This window comes from Ranitomeya imitator, chromosome 1 (genome assembly GCF_032444005.1).
Source record: "Ranitomeya imitator isolate aRanImi1 chromosome 1, aRanImi1.pri, whole genome shotgun sequence".
Taxonomy (NCBI): Eukaryota; Metazoa; Chordata; class Amphibia; order Anura; family Dendrobatidae; genus Ranitomeya; species Ranitomeya imitator.
Genome location: NC_091282.1, coordinates 372,625,189 through 372,643,032, shown reverse-complemented (window position 1 = coordinate 372,643,032; position 17,844 = coordinate 372,625,189). Strand labels below are relative to the sequence as shown.

The 17,844-nt window shown below is 43.4% G+C and overlaps 1 protein-coding gene across 2 annotated transcripts in view; it reads right to left on the bottom strand.

Moving 5' to 3' along the window:
• CDH24 (cadherin 24) overlaps positions 1-17,844 on the bottom strand; it is a 213,542-nt gene that overhangs the window by 52,601 nt on the left and 143,097 nt on the right. For both annotated transcript variants that reach the window (XM_069761731.1, XM_069761740.1), the window contains 2 exons: positions 14,554-14,673; positions 5,881-6,048 (listed from right to left, as the gene is read on the bottom strand). In XM_069761731.1, the coding sequence (XP_069617832.1) occupies positions 5,881-6,048; positions 14,554-14,673 (288 nt within the window). The remainder of the gene's footprint in view (positions 1-5,880; positions 6,049-14,553; positions 14,674-17,844) is intronic.

Sequence of the window (17,844 nt, the reverse complement as noted above, 5' to 3'; positions counted from 1 at the left end):
AGGGCTTATATTTAAAGCACCACTCCAGCACTGCAAAATAACACTGGAGTGCTGCTTTAAAATCCAATGGGAGAACTATAACTCCCAGCATGTCCTGCAGATCCTATGACATGCTGGGAGTTATAGTTCACTAAAGAAGTGGCAGAGTGCTTTATTGTGTTTTGGAAAGACTAACCTCTTAATTGTGGCAGCCAGCCACATTGTGGTGAGGTAAAAGCATCCCATGACTGCACACAGAGCCTTCCCTCTTGTTGCCTTTCCACAGCACAGGTAATGGAAGCCAGCAGATTCTAGTGTTGGAGTCTGAAGGACCTGTGATGATGTCAAGAAGAGGGAGGGCTCTGTGCTGCCATGTGATGCTCCAGCCTGCCCACTTATGACATTATCACAGGTTCTCCTTGTGCACACTGCACAGCACTCAGCTCCAGCCCAGGAAGGTACAGCGATCTCCTCTCCCCCGACCCTGCTGCTGCCTCCTCTCCCCCGGACACAGGGATCTCCCCAGTTGCTGCAGGAATCAGCGCTGGGGAAGCCATGTGTGTCCCTGCTTAAGTACAGTATTCATTTGCATCTCCTGACTCACGGCTCAGCTGATAGGTAGGCGGGGAGTAGCTAATGAATATTCACTGCACTTAATCATCGGGACCACATGGTTTCCCCAGCACTGATTCTGGGCAGCAGGGACATCCTGAAGTGGGATAACAGTGCGATCCCACTCACTGCTGCCCCCCTCCCCACATGCTACATCCGTACCATAAGACGCACCCACACTTTCCTCCCAAATTTGGAGGAAAAAAAGTGCGTCTTATGGTCAGAAAAATACGGCATATTATTAATCATAAAATATACAATTGAGAGTGTACTTGTCCAGTAATTCCCCCACACTAGGCATAAAGCACCACTCCAGGAGGTTTTTTTTTAAATTTTTGTGCTGAAGTGATGCTACTAATCTAAGTTCCCTGTCCCTTATCTTATACTTACCAGCTGCTGCCTTTTGCTCTTCCCGGTGCTGTCCCGGTCTCACGCCGCCATCTTGCAACATCAACTTCTGACCGACCGGAAGTTAGAGGTAATGGTCACAAGCTCTCAATGTAAGTCTATGACACCCTCGTTCTGGTTCTCATAAACTAACATGGAGTTGTGACTTCTGGATTGTCGATCAAACACTGAGCAGATGCTCAATGGGATAGATGAGGGGGGGGGATGGTAGGATGGAGCTGCAGGATAGTGAAGTAGGAAGCTGGGTGACAGTTAGGAAGCGGGGTAGAGGGAAGAGTGCCAGGGAGGCTAGTCCTGATCTGGAACACCCCAATAAGTTTGCTAAGTTGGCAGATGAGGGGGTGCCAGTATAGGGGTAGCACTGCTGCAGCCAGGCATGTCCTCTGAAAGCCGGAGGAGTGACTGCTCCAGTAAGGAGGGAAATAGGAGCGCAGGGCAGGCCAGACAGGTGCTGGTAGTGGGCGACTCAATTATTAGGGGAACAGATAGGGCAATCTGTCACAAAGACAGGGATTGTCGAACGGTGTGCTGCCTACCTGGCGCTCGAGTCCGACACATCGCTGATCGGGTGGACAGATTATTGGGAGGGGCTGGTGAGGACCCAGCGGTCATGGTACAAATTGGCACAAATGACAGAGTTAGAGGTAGGTGGAAGGTCCTTAAAGATGATTTCAGGGACTTAGGCCGTAAGCTGAAAGCAAGGACCTCCAACGTGGTATTTTCCGAAATACTGCCTGTGCCACGTCAGAGAGGCAACGGGAGATTAGGGAGGTTAATAAGTGGCTCAAGAATTGGTGTAGGAAGGAGGAGTTTGGGTTCCTGCAGAACTGGGCCGACTTCTGAGTTGGCTACAGGCTCTACGCAAGGGACGGGTTGCACTTCAATGGGGAAGGTGCAGCTGTGCTGGGGGAGAAAATGGCTAGAAGGTTGGAGGAGTGTTTAAACTTGGAATTGGGGGGGAGGGTATTCATTTTATAGGAGGGGAAGATAGTGCAGATAGAGACCTGGGCACAAATAAGGAAGTTGGGGGTGGCGGGGGCATGGAGGGTGGGGTTAGAACAGTTAATAATTTAAGAAATAGAGGTACAGAGAGAAACATCAAGTGCATGTATACTAATGCCAGAAGCCTCGCCAACAAAATAGACGAATTAGAACTAATGTTGTTGGAGCATAATTATGACATGGTGGGGATATCTGAAACATGGCTGGATGAGAGCCATTACTGGGCTGTTAACTTGCAGGGCTATAGCCTGTTCAGAAATGACCGTACAGATAAGCGAGGGGGAGGGGTGTGTCTATATATAAAATCGTCCTTAAAACCCATCCTGCGTGATAATATAGGTGAATTTAATGAAAATGTAGAATCCCTGTGGGTGGAGATAAGGGGAGGGGGAAAAATAATAAATTACTGATAGGGGTTAGTTATAAATCTCCAAAAATAATGGAAGCAATGGAGAATATCCTCATAAAGCAAATAGATGAAGCTGCGACTCAAGGAGAAGTCATTATTATGGGGGACTTCAACTACCCTGAAATAGATTGGGGAACAGAAACCTGCAGTTCCCGCAAAGGTAATCGGTTTTTGACAACTATGAGAGATAATTACCTTTCACAACTGGTTCAGGACCCAACAAGAAGGGGGGCACTGCTAGACCTAATATTAACCAACAGGCCAGACCGCATAGCAAATATAAGGGTTGGGGGTCACTTGGGAAATAGCGATCACAAAATAATAAGTTTTCATGTATCCTTTAAAAAGATGTGTAATAGAGGGGTTACAAGGACACTAAACTTCAGGAGGGCAAATTTCCAACGGATGAGAGAGGATCTTGGTGCAATTAACTGGGACGATATCCTGAGACATAAAAATACACAAAGAAAATGGGAGACATTTATTAGCATCCTGGATAGGACCTGTGCACAGTATATACCGTATGGGAATAAACATACTAGAAATAGGAGGAAACCAATATGGCTAAATAGAGCTGTAAGGCGCGCAATAAGTGACAAAAAGAAAGCATTTAGAGAATTAAAGGAAGTAGGTAGTGAGGAGGCATTAAATAAATACAAAAAATTAAATAAATTCTGTAAAAAGCAAATCAAGGCAGCAAAGATTGAGACAGAGAGACTCATTGCCAGAGAGAGTAAAAATAATTCTAAAATATTCTTTAACTACATAAATAGTAAGAAACTAAAAAATGATAGTGTTGGCCCCCTTAAAAATAGTCTGGGTGAAATGGTGGATGAGGATGAGGAAAAAGCCAATATGCTAAATGACTTTTTTTCATCAGTATTTACACAAGAAAATCCCATGGCAGACAAAATGACTAGTGATATAAATTCCCAATTAAATGTCACCTGCTTAACCCAGCAGGAAGTGTGGCGGCGTCTAAAAATCACTAAAATTGACAATCTCCGGGCCCGGATGGGATACACCCCCGAGTACTGCAGTAATTAAGTACCGTCATTGATAGACCATTATTTTTAATCTTTAAAGACTCCATAATAACAGGGTCAGTACCACAGGACTGGCGTATAGCAAATGTGGTGCCAATATTCAAAAAGGGGACAAAAACTGAACTCGGAAATTATAGGCCAGTAAGCTTAACCTCTACTGTGGGTAAAATCCTGGAGGGCATTGTAAGGGATGCTATACTGGAGTATCTGAAGAGGAATAACCTCATGACCCAGGATCAGCACGGGTTTACTAGGAACCGTTCATGTCAGACTAATTTGATCAGTTTCTATGAAGAGGTAAGTTCCGGATTGGACCAAGGGAACCCAGTGGATGTAGTGTATATGGACTTTTCAAAAGCTTTTGATACGGTACCACACAAAAGGTTGATACATAAAATGAGAATAATGGGGATAGGGGCAAATATGTGCAAGTGGGTTGAGAGCTGGCTTAGGAATAGGAAACAAAGGGTGGTTATTAATGGAGCACACTCGGACTGGGTAGCGGTTAGCAGTGGGGTACCACAGGGGTCAGTATTGGGCCCTCTTCTTTTTAACATATTTATTAATGACCTTGTAGGGGGCATTCAGAGTAGAATTTCAATATTTGCAGATGACACTAAACTCTGCAGGGTAATCAATACAGAGGAGGACAATTTTATATTACAGGATGATTTATGTAAACTAGAAGCTTGGGCTGATAAATGGCAAATGAGCTTTAATGGGGATAAATGTAAGGTCATGCACTTGGGTAGAAGTAATAAGACGTATAATTATGTGCTTAATTCTAAAACTCTGGGCAAAACCGTCAATGAAAAAGACCTGGTTGTATGGGTGGATGACAAACTCATATTCAGTGGCCAGTGTCAGGCAGCTGCTACAAAGGCAAATAAAATAATGGGATGCATTAAAAGAGGCATAGATGCTCATGAGGAGAACATAATTTTACCTCTATACAAGTCACTAGTTCGACCACAGTTAGAATACTGTGCACAGTTCTGGTCTCCGGTGTATAAGAAAGACATAGCTGAACTAGAGCGGGTGCAGAGAAGAGCGACCAAGGTTATTAGAGGACTGGGGGGTCTGCAATACCAAGATAGGTTATTACACTTGGGGCTATTTAGTTTGGAAAAATGAAGACTAAGGGGTGATCTTATTTTAATGTATAAATATATGAGGGGACAGTACAAAGACCTTTCTGATGATCTTTTTAATCATAGACCTGAAACAGGGACAAGGGGGCATCCTCTGCGTTTGGAGGAAAAAAGGTTTAAGCATAATAACAGACGCGGATTCTCTACTGTAAGAGCAGTGAGACTATGGAACTCTCTGCCGTATGATGTTGTAATGAGTGATTCATTACTTAAATTTATGAGGGGACTGGATACCTTTCTGGAAAAGTATAATGTTACAGGGTATATATACTAGATTCCTCGATAGGGCGTTGATCCAGGGAACTAGTCTGATTGCCGTATGTCGAGTCGGGAAGGAATTTTTTTCCCCAATGTGGAGCTTACTCTTTGCCACATGGTTTTTTTTTTGCCTTCCTCTGGATCAACATGTTAGGGCATGTTAGGTTAGGCTATGGGTTGAACTAGATGGACTTATAGTCTTCCTTCAACCTTAATAACTATGTAACTGGAGTGTTTGGCAGGTCACAACCAACTGAAGACGATCGGAGCGGCACCGAGAACAGATAAAGACGGCAGCTGGTAAGTATAAGGCTGAGTTCACATTACGTTATAAACAGTCCGTTAGACGGACTACGTTACACCGCGGCAATACGCGGTGTAACGCAGTACGTTAACGCCGACATTAAGCCCTCTGTTGGATGCATCGCTAGCGCACGCCCAAAATGGTCGTGCGCTAGCCATGTGCCGTCATTGAGTGACGGACCCTGGGACGCGGACTGCAGCGTTTCCGGGTCCGTCACTGCTAGCGCAGATAGAGCATCTGCTAGCTCTATCTGCGCTAGCGCGATCACATTTCGGCACTTGCGTTAACGCAATCCATTTAACGCATATGTTGAATGAGCTGCTTTACGCAGTATGAACTTAGCCTAATACTAGGGGCGGTGAACTTACTGTACATTAGTAGCATCACTATAGTACTGCAATAAAAAAAAAAACATCAGCGTCGTGCTTTGGACATGTTTTCTGGGTCTTTGATATTGATAACTTATCCCTGACATAAGCCATTAATATCAAATCAGTGGGGCCCTGATTACAGCATCCCTACTTCTGGTCAAGGAGAGCACTAAATCCCCTTCATTGTTTTAACCTAGCGCATCTTAGTAGATTTTTTTGACACTGTGCCTAGTATTAACACCTCACATAAAAGATTGGGCAGAAATACGAAAAATATACTAAGAACCGCTCATAAGTATCAGTTAAAGGTTGGAAAACAGCACACAAGTATTGCTCTTACTTTGAGGGAATTTGGGTGGGTTGTCATTGACATCAGTTAATGTAACAGTAACAGTAGTGGAGCCTGAAAGCCCTCCGACATGGCCTCCCATATCTTTGGCCTGTATGACCACCAGAAACTCATCCTGGGTCTCCCGGTCCATGTTAGGGATTGCAGTACGTATCACCCCTGATAAGTGAAAAAAGAAACTCATTTACAATAAAAAAATAAAGGTAATTCCTGGTACATGTGTTTTAATTACCAAAAGAGTTCACATATTTTAAATCTGTGAAAGCATGAAATGGTTTGTAGCCCAGATCGCTTGGAAGGTAACCCAAAAGAGTCAGTTACCAAATAGACTAGTTTAGCACATCAATAGAATTCTCAAAATGTGGCACATTAGTATTCAAAGGGAACTTGTCAGCAGGTTTTGCTATGTAATCTGAGAACAGCATGATGTACAGGAAGAGACCCTGATTCCAGTGATGTATCCTTTACTAGGCTACGTTCTGGTGTTTCAATACAATCAGTGTTTTCTCAGCAGGAGATTATCACCAGAGGACAAAATGACTCATATTTGCTAGTTCACACCCCAGTGCTAATCACAATATACGTTGTACACAGGAAGCTGCTAATTAGTGGTGTGGGCGGGGTTTTGGAGGGCTCAATATTCTGAGCTCTGCTAGATCTTCAGCAGAGAAAACAGTGGTTCTTATCTATTGCATCCAGTAAACTAAAAGACACATCACTGGAATTAGGGTCTTAGCCCCTATATCTTGGTGCTCTCAGATTACATAGCAAAAACTTGCTGACAGATTCATTTTAAGAATTTGTATAACTTGTTTGTAGATTCAAGATAGAAATATAATTTGATTTACCATTCTACATATGCCTACGGTAGTTCCTCCTGTACTAATCCAAATGTAAACGAAGGAGGGATTACATTACTTGATTTATTGGTTCTATTGACTTCCACTGAGATCTGCTCTACAATTAGGCTGATAGACATTGCAAAACCTTTAAGAAGAAGCATCTTGCCATTTGTGTAGCAACAAGGAAAAGGCAAAGTAGACGATTGCTTAAGGCATCACTGATGGGCTGTGAAGGGAAGATTCATTTTTTGGATTATAAAAAATGAAGGTCTAAGACTATGTGCACACTTTGCGGATTGGGGAGCAGAATTTTCTGCACAAAATCCGCATCTCCTGGCAGAAAACGCAGGTGCAGATTTGATGCGTTTTTTATGCGGATTTTGTGCGTTTTTGTTGCGGATTTGATGCGGATTTGATGCTTTTTTTACCCCTGCGGATTTCTATAATGGAAGGGTCCAGAAACGCTGCAGTTCCGCACAAAAGTAGTGACATGCTACTTCTTTTGATCCACAGCGGTTTTCATGCGGATTTTTATGCACCATTAGCACAGCATTTTTTTCCATTGATTTACATTGTACTGTAAATCACTTTGCGGAACTGCAGCGTTTCTGCATGGAATAAAACGCTGCGAATCCGCACTAAATCCGCATCGTGTGCACACAGCCTAAGGCCGATTTCACACGTCCAGATAATTCCGGTACTGGAGAAATCGGTACCTGAGTTATCCGTGTCCGTGTGCTCACGTAGCACATCAGTGTGGCACACGTGCGGCGGCCGTGTGCCGCCCGTGTGCCGACTGAGAACCACACGGACCGTGCAGGAGACAGCGCTACAGTTAAGCGCTGTCCGCTGCTTTTGGTGCTGAAGTCGGCATTCATTCCTTCTCCCCAGCAGCGTTCGCTGGAGAGAAGGAATGAAAAATCAAGGTTTTTTTTTTTGTTTGTGTTAAAAATAAAGTTTGGGGTCACCTCCTGCCTCCCATCCCCTGTGCGCCCGCCCGCTTGCCGAGAAATATTCACCCAGCTCCTGCGATGTATGCTCTCAGCGCCGGCAGCCTGTCCTGTGTGAGCGGTCACGTGGTACCGCTCATTACAGTGATGAATATGCACATATTGAAATTATTTAAACCCCAATAATGTATTTTAATGATGAAACTTATCACTGATCCAATTTCAGTGCCACTTCCATCATCCTGGCATATTTCTGTGTTAGATTTGAGACACTCAGTGACACACTGCCCCCGATCCATGTAATGCACAAGATGAAAGGGGATGTCTGGCTGAATTGTTGAATGGCTAAGCCAGACCCTTTTTCCACCATGGCTGATACAGAGGCTAGGAAGGGTGCCATCTTAGGTATATAATTGAGATCCATTGATAGCCTCCTTCGCCACTTGCCAACACATACAGGTGGCTCTCTGAGTGTTTGATGTACAAAATATATGTTTGGGACTGTTCTAGAAACACATCGGTTCAAACAGTGAACATATGACACAATTACTTTTCTAACTACCGTACTATTAAGTAAAACTGGTATTGTCTTACCCCCAGGGCTGGGTATGTGCACACGCAGCGGATTTGGCGCTGCGGATGCACAGCAGTTTTCCATGCGGTGTACAGTACCATGTAAACCTATGGAAAACCAAATCCGCAGTGCACATGCTGCGGAAAATTCAGAGTGGAAACGCTGGGTTGTATTTTCCGCAGTATGTCAATTCTTTGTGCGGATTCCACAGCGTTTTACACCTATTCCATAATAGTAATCTGCAGGTGTAAAAATGCAGGCAAAATCCACACAAAAACTGCCCAAAATCCGCGGGGAAATTGCAGGTCATTTTACCTGCGGATTCTGCAGAATCCGCGTGGAAAAGTCCGCAATGGAATCCGCAAAGTGTGCACATTCCGTAAATCTCCGACTCCAACTCTGACTCCTCAATTTCCATGACACCGACTCCGAGATACATGGCTCATGTTTAAGTTTAAGTGATAAAATTACTGTAGTAAAATGGTAGCATCAGGCTTTTAATCATTATTATGATACAATAATCAAGTCATTTAGATAGAACATATTTATTGGAATACAACTTTAGACCAAAAAACTTTTTCATATTTACAATTTATTATACATTCTGCAGTAAGTGTAAAAAAAAGTTTTGAACAAAACCGTACTGAATAGCATTTTTTGCAGTCTATGAATTTGTTCGGAGAAATAGTATCAGATCCTGATTTATAGATTACCTCAAATCTGACATAATTATTTTAAGGCTAGAGAACAACCTCTCTACACTAACTTGGGTTGGTGGCAAAGCAGTAACCACATGGGCAACATCTCTAACAATTTCCGGGTATAAAGGAATTGCCTCGTGCACAGTCAGTTTTGATGAACGATTGAACTATTCTACTTCTTTGAGAGCAAATGAAAAACATTGCTGAAATATGGTCAATCTGTTTTCTATGGGAGTGGAATATTTTTCCCTGCAGCAACGTTTTGCCTGCTCCATGTCGTCCAAATTCTTTTCCAAATCAAACTCCTCATCTGATGGGGATGAAGAAACGGCAACAGCAGCACTGGCAGGACCTGAGTCCTCTTGCTCTTGGCCATCCTGTAGCCCACTCATCCTAAATGCTACCTCAATCAGAGCTTCTTTTCCTGTAGTAAGCTGTTGATCATCCAGCAATATACGATCACTCGGGTCCAAATAAACAGCTGCCAGAAGAATTTTATTTTCTAATAGCAGTGTCTGTTTCATTGCAGCAGCAATGCCATCTGCGAATAAACCTCCTCTTTGGGACAGGAAAACAACAAGGTCTTCCACTCCTTTATAAAAATGGCAGATGTTAAATCCTCAGCTTGCAACTTTTTAGTCACTGTAAATGGGTGATGAAGCAATTCCTTCAATTCAGCCACCTGTGTCCATTGACCTTCATGTAGTGTTACCTGAGGGTTGGCCATATCTGCAAGGAAGGGTTTCAGCGCAAGCAATCACTCAATCATTAAATAGGTGTTGCCCCACCGAGTGGCTTGATCCACAATTGCCCCTTTTCCAGCACGTCTCTTCAAGATGGAAACAATTTAAGGGTATGTGCACACGTTGCGGATTCTCTGCGGATCCGCAGCATTTTTTGCAGTGCAGAAACGCTGCAGATCCGCAATTGATTTACAGTACAAAGTAAATCAATGAGAAAAAAAATGCTGTGCACACTTTGCGGAAAATCCGCTGCGGAAACGCTGCAGTTTAAAAGAAGTAGCATGTCACTTCTTTTTTGTGAATCTGCAGCGTTTTTGTACCCATTCCATTATAGAAAACCGCAGGGGTAAAAAATGTAGCAAATCCACAAGAAAACCGCAGCAAAAACGCACAAAAAACGCTGCGGAACCGCACAAAAAACGCGACAAATCCGCAGGTGCGTTTTCTGCCAGGAGAGGCAGAATCCGCACCAGAAATTCCTAAGCCTAATCCACAACGTGTACACATAGCCTTAGGAGTTCTGGCAGCAATAGACAATTTCCTCACTTTGCTAATCAGAGTTCCAGCATGTCCCTCTTGCAGACTATGGCTATGTGCACACGTTGCGGATTAGGCTTAGGAATTTCTGGTGCGGATTCTGCCTCTCCTCACGTTTTTATGCATTTTTGCTGCGGTTTTCTTGCGAATTTGTTGCGTTTTTTTTACCCCTGCGGTTTTCTATAATGGAATGGGTACATAAGCGCCGCAGATTCACAAAAAAGAAGGGACATGCTACTTCTTCGCAGCGGATTTTCCGCAAAGTGTGCACAGCATTTTTTTTTCCTCATTGATTTACATTGCACTGTATATCAATTGCGGATCTGCAGCATTTCTGCACTGCAAAAAACGCTGCGGATCCGCAGAGAATCCGCAACGTGTGCACATACCCTATCTCTTACTGCCAGCTGCAGCGAGTGCACAACACAGTGCATGTGCTGAATAGGAAAGAGGTGTGAAGCAGCTTCAACAAGATCATCTAATTGTAAAGAATCATTTTGCTGTTCTTCTGTAGTAATATCTGTTTTTCCCTCAGTTAAAGGGACACTGTCACCTGAATTTGGAGGGAACAATCTTCAGCCATCGAGGCGGGGTTTCTGGGTGTTTGATTCACCCTTTCCTTACCCGCTGGCTGCATGCTGGCTGCAATATCGGATTGAAGTTCATTCTCTGTCCTCCGTAGTACATGCCTGCACAAGGCAATCTTGCCTTGCGCAGGCGTTTACTATGGAGGACAGAGAATGAACTTCAATCCGATATTGCAGCCAGCATGCAGCCATTGGGTAAGGAAAGGGTGAATCAAACACCCAAAAACCCCGTCTCCATGGCTGAAGATTGCTTCCTCAAAATTCAGGTGACAGTGTCCCTTTAAGGGAACGGACTGTGGCCTTCCATCTCCAAGATACTGAATGTGAAATGTTCTTCTGTCTCCTGTTCTGTTCACCTTCATTATTCTCATTCATCAGTTTGCTTGTACTTATGTTTGCAGCATTATCAGTTACAATAGCAAGAACCTGTTTTTTTTAGTTCATAATCTTGAAGAACTTTTTCCACTAAGGTGTGGAGAAACTGGCTGCTGTGATGAGCTTTAGTATCTTTTACTGGCAGCGTCTTAGTAACAATTTTTTTGTTGTCACAAACATATCAAACGTTGATAGCAAAATAGTTCACTCTGTGACATGTGCAGGCATCCATTTTAAAAAATACAAAGCGTCTCTTGAGAGTCTTTTTAAGATCTTCCTTTTGGTTAAGGGCTTCTTCAATCACTAATCTTCTAATACTTTCTTTTTCAAGAGGAACACCAAGTTTGTGGGCCATTTCTCCATTAAGAGCTGTAAAAGCTGGTCGTGCAAATAATGATAATGGTACACTGTTTTTCACAACAAGCTTCATGAGCTGTCTTTTAAACACATCTTCTGTCATTGTTACAGTAACTTTGTCACTTTCAAAATATCTTGTAACTGAGGTTTAAGATGCTCTTTTCTCCTCCTTTGCCTGGCGGGAAGTGCTGGTCTCTGGTTTCTTGGTGCTGCTGTGATCTTTTTCAGTCACAGCTTTGCAAGCTTCTGGGTTGGAAATGTCTTCTTAGATTGGAAGCTCTTGAAGGAGCATTTTTATCACTGCCTGATTTTGGCATCACAGCATTTGTTTTCATCTGGATCACTTATACACTGACACACAAAATGTTTTTTATCTTGAGTCACTGTGAAATGCTCAAATACAGCTGACTTCATAAGATGCTTCTTAGACATTTTGTAATTATATAAATTTCCTCTCAAAATAATTTTGTCCTGTAAAAAAATAAGGTACCGTATATACTCGAGTATAAGCCGAGATTTTCAGCCCAAATTTTTGGGCTGAAAGTGCCCCCCTCGGCTTATACTCGAGTCACGGTAGCGGTGGGGTCGGCGGGTGAGGGGGTGAGGGCGCTGAGGAATACTTACCTAGTCCCAGCGATCCTCGCGCTGTCCCTGCCGTCCCACGGGCTTCGGCGCTGCAGTTTCTTCCTCTCTTCAGCGGTCACGTGGGACCGCTCATTACAGAAATGAATAAGCGGCTCCACCTCCCATAGGGGCGGAGCCGCTTATTCATTTCTCTAATCAGCGGTGCCGGTGACCGCTGATAGAGAAAGAAGCTGCGGCACCGAAGACAGGAGGGGACAGCGCGAGGATCGCCAGGACTAGGTGAGTATAGCATATTCACCTGTCCTCGTTCCAGCCGCCGGGCGCCGATCCATCTTCCCGGCCGGCGCCTCCATCTTCCCGGCGTCTCTGCTCTCTGACTGTTCAGGCAGAGGGCGCGATGACGCATACAGTGTGCGCGGCGCCCTCTGCCTGATCAGTCAGAGCAGAGACGCCGGGAAGATGGAGGCGCCGGAACGAGACGCCGGGAGCTGCAATCAAGGGAGGTGAGTATGTGTTTTTTTTTCTTTATTGCGGCAGCGGCGGCACAAATTTATGTGGAACATCTATGGGGCACAGTGAACGGTGCAGAGCACCGTATATGGCACAGCACAGCTATGGGGCACAGTGAACGGTGCAGAGCACCGTATATGGCACAGCACAGCTATGGGGCACAGTGAACGGTGCAGAGCACCGTATATGGCACAGCACAGCTATGGGGCACAGTGAACGGTGCAGAGCACCGTATATGGCACAGCACAGCTATGGGGCACAGTGAACGGTGCAGAGCACCGTATATGGCACAGCACAGCTATGGGGCACAGTGAACGGTGCAGAGCACCGTATATGGCACAGCACAGCTATGGGGCACAGTGAACGGTGCAGAGCACCGTATATGGCACAGCACAGCTATGGGGCACAGTGAACGGTGCAGAGCACCGTATATGGCACAGCACAGCTATGGGGCACAGTGAACGGTGCAGAGCACCGTATATGGCACAGCACAGCTATGGGGCACAGTGAACGGTGCAGAGCACCGTATATGGCACAGCACAGCTATGTATGGGGCACAGTGAACGGTGCAGAGCACCGTATATGGCACAGCTATGGGGCACAGTGAACGGTGCAGAGCACCGTATATGGCACAGCACAGCTATGGGGCACAGTGAACGGTGCAGAGCACCGTATATGGCACAGCTATGGGGCACAGTGAACGGTGCAGAGCACCGTATATGGCACATCTATGGGGCACAATGAACGGTGCAGAGCACCGTATATGGCACAGCTAGGGGGCACAATGAACGGTGCAGAGCACTATATGGTTCACACCTATGGGGAAATATGAACGGTGCAGAGCACTATATGGCACAGCTATGGGGAAATAATGATCTATTTTTATTTTTGAAATTCACCGGTAAATGCTGCATTTCCACCCTAGGCTTATACTCGAGTCAATAAGTTTTCCCAGTTTTTTGTGGCAAAATTAGGGGGGTCGGCTTATACTCGGGTCGGCTTATACTCGAGTATATACGGTATATTGTAATTCTTGCAAGAGTAGGGAATCAAGCACTGTATAATTTAGGATATAAATAAAACAATCATTGCATAAATCAATAGGACAGATGATCAGTATAAAGTTTGTAAAATATGTTTGATAGCTTTACGCTAAACTTTCAATGTCAGGCTTGTCTCAGGGTACAGCTTACTAAATGCTTCACATCATATTTCTTCACAGTCTATGAAGAGGGGAGGATGTTTGTGCTGAATCATATTGCAGAACACACACACACACAAATATAAAAGTTCTCATGGATCCTGTTACTGTATTTCTGAATTTGAGATGTTAGAAAACAAAACAGTTTTTCCCCTTATATTCTATGTATATTGTATATAAATCGTCAAGGCAGCTAATTTCTCAAAACATGAGCTAAGAGGAAAAACAAACTAAAACATCAAGAATACAGATACAACATATACTGGACTATTGATTTATGCAGTTTATTGAAAGTTTAGATATGCTTTAAGAAGTACTTGCCTTAATCCTGCTTTCCTGTTCAGTACAGAAGTTCTAAGATAAATGCAGGCATTCCTTCCCTGTGTTTGTCATTTTTCCCCTTATCTGTAGAGGATGAGCTTCACTACTTATCTTGAACATAAAATGCAGCACAGATTCATCTCAGCTAACAGTCTAGACCTTAGATCAGGAATAGGACAGACATTTATAGGACATTTCATAACTTTCCCAAATTGTTATGATAAAAATATTCACCACAAACTGCAATGAACTACTGTACCCAATTTATTATATATTTTAGGAGTCGGAGTTTGTCCATTTTATACCAACTCCGACTCCACCAAAATGGGCTCAAACTCCAACTCTGACTCCACAGCCCTGCTTACCCCTGCATTCAGTTACCTGTTTGAGGGTCCACAGAAAAGTATGGCTGTCCCTCCAGCACAGTGTATACAAGTCGCGCACTGTTTCCATATGTCGGGTCGTCAGCGTCGGTGGCTGTCACCTGGATCACAGAGGTTCCTGTGGGAGATAAATTGTTCACCTTCTTGGACTTGGAATATCTATTATCCCTATTTTAACCACAATTACTATTCAGAGTTTTGGTTTTCCTTTTGCTGACCGTAAACTTATATCATAAATGCAAGGAATAGCAATTCCCTAATTGATACTCAAAATAATGTAAAACACTGACATTATTATAATACACTACACCAGTGACTATGTATGAAGTATAAATGTTGCTATATGTGGTGTGCTCTGCCTATGCATAAATAGGAGATCTACAGTGGGTATAGAAAATATTCAGACCCCTTTACATTTTTCACTCTTTTTTTCATTGCAGCCATTTGGTAAATTCAAAAGAGTTCATTTTTTTTCTCATTAATGTACACTCTGCACCCATCTTGACTGAAAAAAAAACAGAAATGTAGAAATTTTTGCAAATGTATTAAAAAAGAAAAACTGAAATATCACATGGTTGTAAGTATTCAGACCCTTTGCTCAGACACTCATATTTAAGTCACATGCTGTCCATTTCCTTGCGATCCTCCTTGAGATGGTTCTACTCCTTCATTGGAGGCCAGTTGTGTTTAATTATACTGATAGGACTTGATTTGGAAAGGCACACACCTGTCTATATGAGCCCTCCAGCTCACAGTGCATGTCAGGCCAAATGAGAATCATGAGGTCAAATGAACTGGCCAAGGAGCTTAGAGACAGAATTGTGGCAAGGCACAGATCTGGTCAAGGTTACAACAGAATTTATGCAGTACTCAAGGTTCCTAAGAGCACAGTGGCCTCCATAATCCTTAAATGGAAGAAGTTTGTGATCACCAGAAGTTTTCCTAGACCTGGACGTCCAGCCAAACTGAGCAATTGTGGGACAAGAGCCTCAGTGAGAGGTAAAGATGAACACCAAGATCACTGTGGCTGAGCTCCAGAGATGCAGTAGGGAGATGGATCCACAGAGTCAACTATCACTGCAGCCCTCCTCCAGTTAGGCCTTTATGGCAGAGTGGCCCGATGGAAGCCTCTCCTCAGTGCAAGACATATGAAAGCCGCATAGAGTTTGCTAATAAAAACACATGAAGGACTCCCAGACTATGAGAAAAAAGATTATCTGGTCTGATGAGACGAATATAGACCTTTTTCGTGATCATTCTAAGTAATATGTGTGAAGAAAACCAGCCACTGCTCATCACCTGCCCAATACAATCCCAACAGTGAAACATGGTGGTGGCAGCTTCATGTTATGGGGGTGTTTTTCAGCTGCAGGGACAGGACAACTGGTTGTCATTGAAGGAAACATGAATGCGGCCAAGTACAGAGTTATCCTGGATGAAAACCTCTTCCAGAGTCCTCTGGACCTCAGACTTGGCCGAAGGTTCACCTTCCAAAAAGACATTGACCCTGAGCACACAGCTAAAATAACAAAGGAGTGGCTTCAGAACAACTCTGTGACCATTCTTGACTGGCCCAGCCAGAGCCCTGACCTGAACCCAACTGAGCATCTCTGGAGAAACCTGAAAATGGCTGGCCACCAACGTTCACCATCCAACTTGATGGAACTGGAGAGGATCTGCAAGGAAGAATGGCAGAGGATCCCCAAATCTAGGTGTGAAAAACTTGTTGCATCATTCCCAAGAAGATTTATGGCTGTACTAGCTCAAAAGGGTGCTTCTACTCAATACTAAGCAAAGGGTCTGAATACTTATGACCATGTGATATTTCAGTTTTTCTTAAATTTAGAAAAATTTCTACATTTTTGTTTTTTTCAGTCAAGATGGGGTGCAGAGTGTACATTAATGAGAAAAAATGAACTTTTTTGAATTTACCAAATGGCTGCAATGAAACAAAGAGTGAAAAATTTAAAGGGGAATGAATACTTTCCGTACCCACTGTACTCTGTATGAAGTATGAGCTCTTCTGTATGTGGTATGCTCAGCCATAGATAGGAGATCTACTCTGTATGATGTATGAGCTCTAATGCATGTGGTCTGCTCAATCAGAAAAAGATATACGGTACTCAATATGTCGTATCAGCTCTTCTGTATGTGGTGTGGTCTGTTCAACTATAAATGTAAGATGTACTCTGTATGTAGTATGAGCTCCTCTGTATGTGGTGTGCTCTGCTCAAACATCAATAGAAAATCTACTCTGTATGAAGTATGAGCTCCTCTATGTGATGTGGTATGCTCAACTATCAATAGAAGATCTACTCTGTATGAAGTATGAGCTCCGCTGTGATGTGGTGTGCTCTGCCAGACCATAAATAGATCTACTCTGTATCAAGTATGAGCTCTTCTATATGTGGTAGTATGGTGTACTCAACCATAATTATTAGATCTGCTCTGTATGAAGTATGAGCTCTTGTGTATGTGGTGTCGTCTGCTCAACCATAAATATATCTACTCTGTATGTTATTTCAGTTCTTCTGTATGTGGTGTGGTCTGCTCTACTATAAACGTAAGATCTAATCTGCATGTAGTATGAGCTCCTCTGTATGTGGTATGGTATTCTCAGCCATGAGTAGATCTACTCTGTATGAAGTATCAGCTCTTCTGTATGTGGTGTGGCCTGCCCAACCATAAATATAAGATCTACTTTGTATGAAATATGAGCTCCTCTGTATGTGGTGTGGTCTGCTCAACTATAAATAGAAGATCTACTCTGTATGTACTCTTTTGGATGTTGTGTGGTCTCCTCAACCATGAATAGAAGTTTTATTCTGTATGAAGTACGAGCTCTTCTGTATGTGGTGTGCTCTGCCCAACCATAAATAGAAGATCTACTCTGTATGAAGTATGAGCTCTTCTGTATGTGATGTGCTCTGCCCAACTATAAATAAAATACCTATTCTTCATCAAGTATGAGCTCTTCTGTATGTGGTGTGCTCTGCCCAACCATAAGTAGATCTACTCTGTATGAAGTATGAGCTCTTCTGTATGTGATGTGCTCTGCCCAACTATAAATAAAATACCTATTCTTCATCAAGTATGAGCTCTTCTGTATGTGGTGTGCTCTGCCCAACCATAAGTAGAAGATCTACTCTGTATGAAGTATGAGCTCTTCTGTATGTGATGTGCTCTGCCCAACTATAAATAAAATACCTATTCTTCATCAAGTATGAGCTCTTCTGTATGTGGTGTGCTCTGCCCAACCATAAGTAGAAGATCTACTCTGTATGAAGTA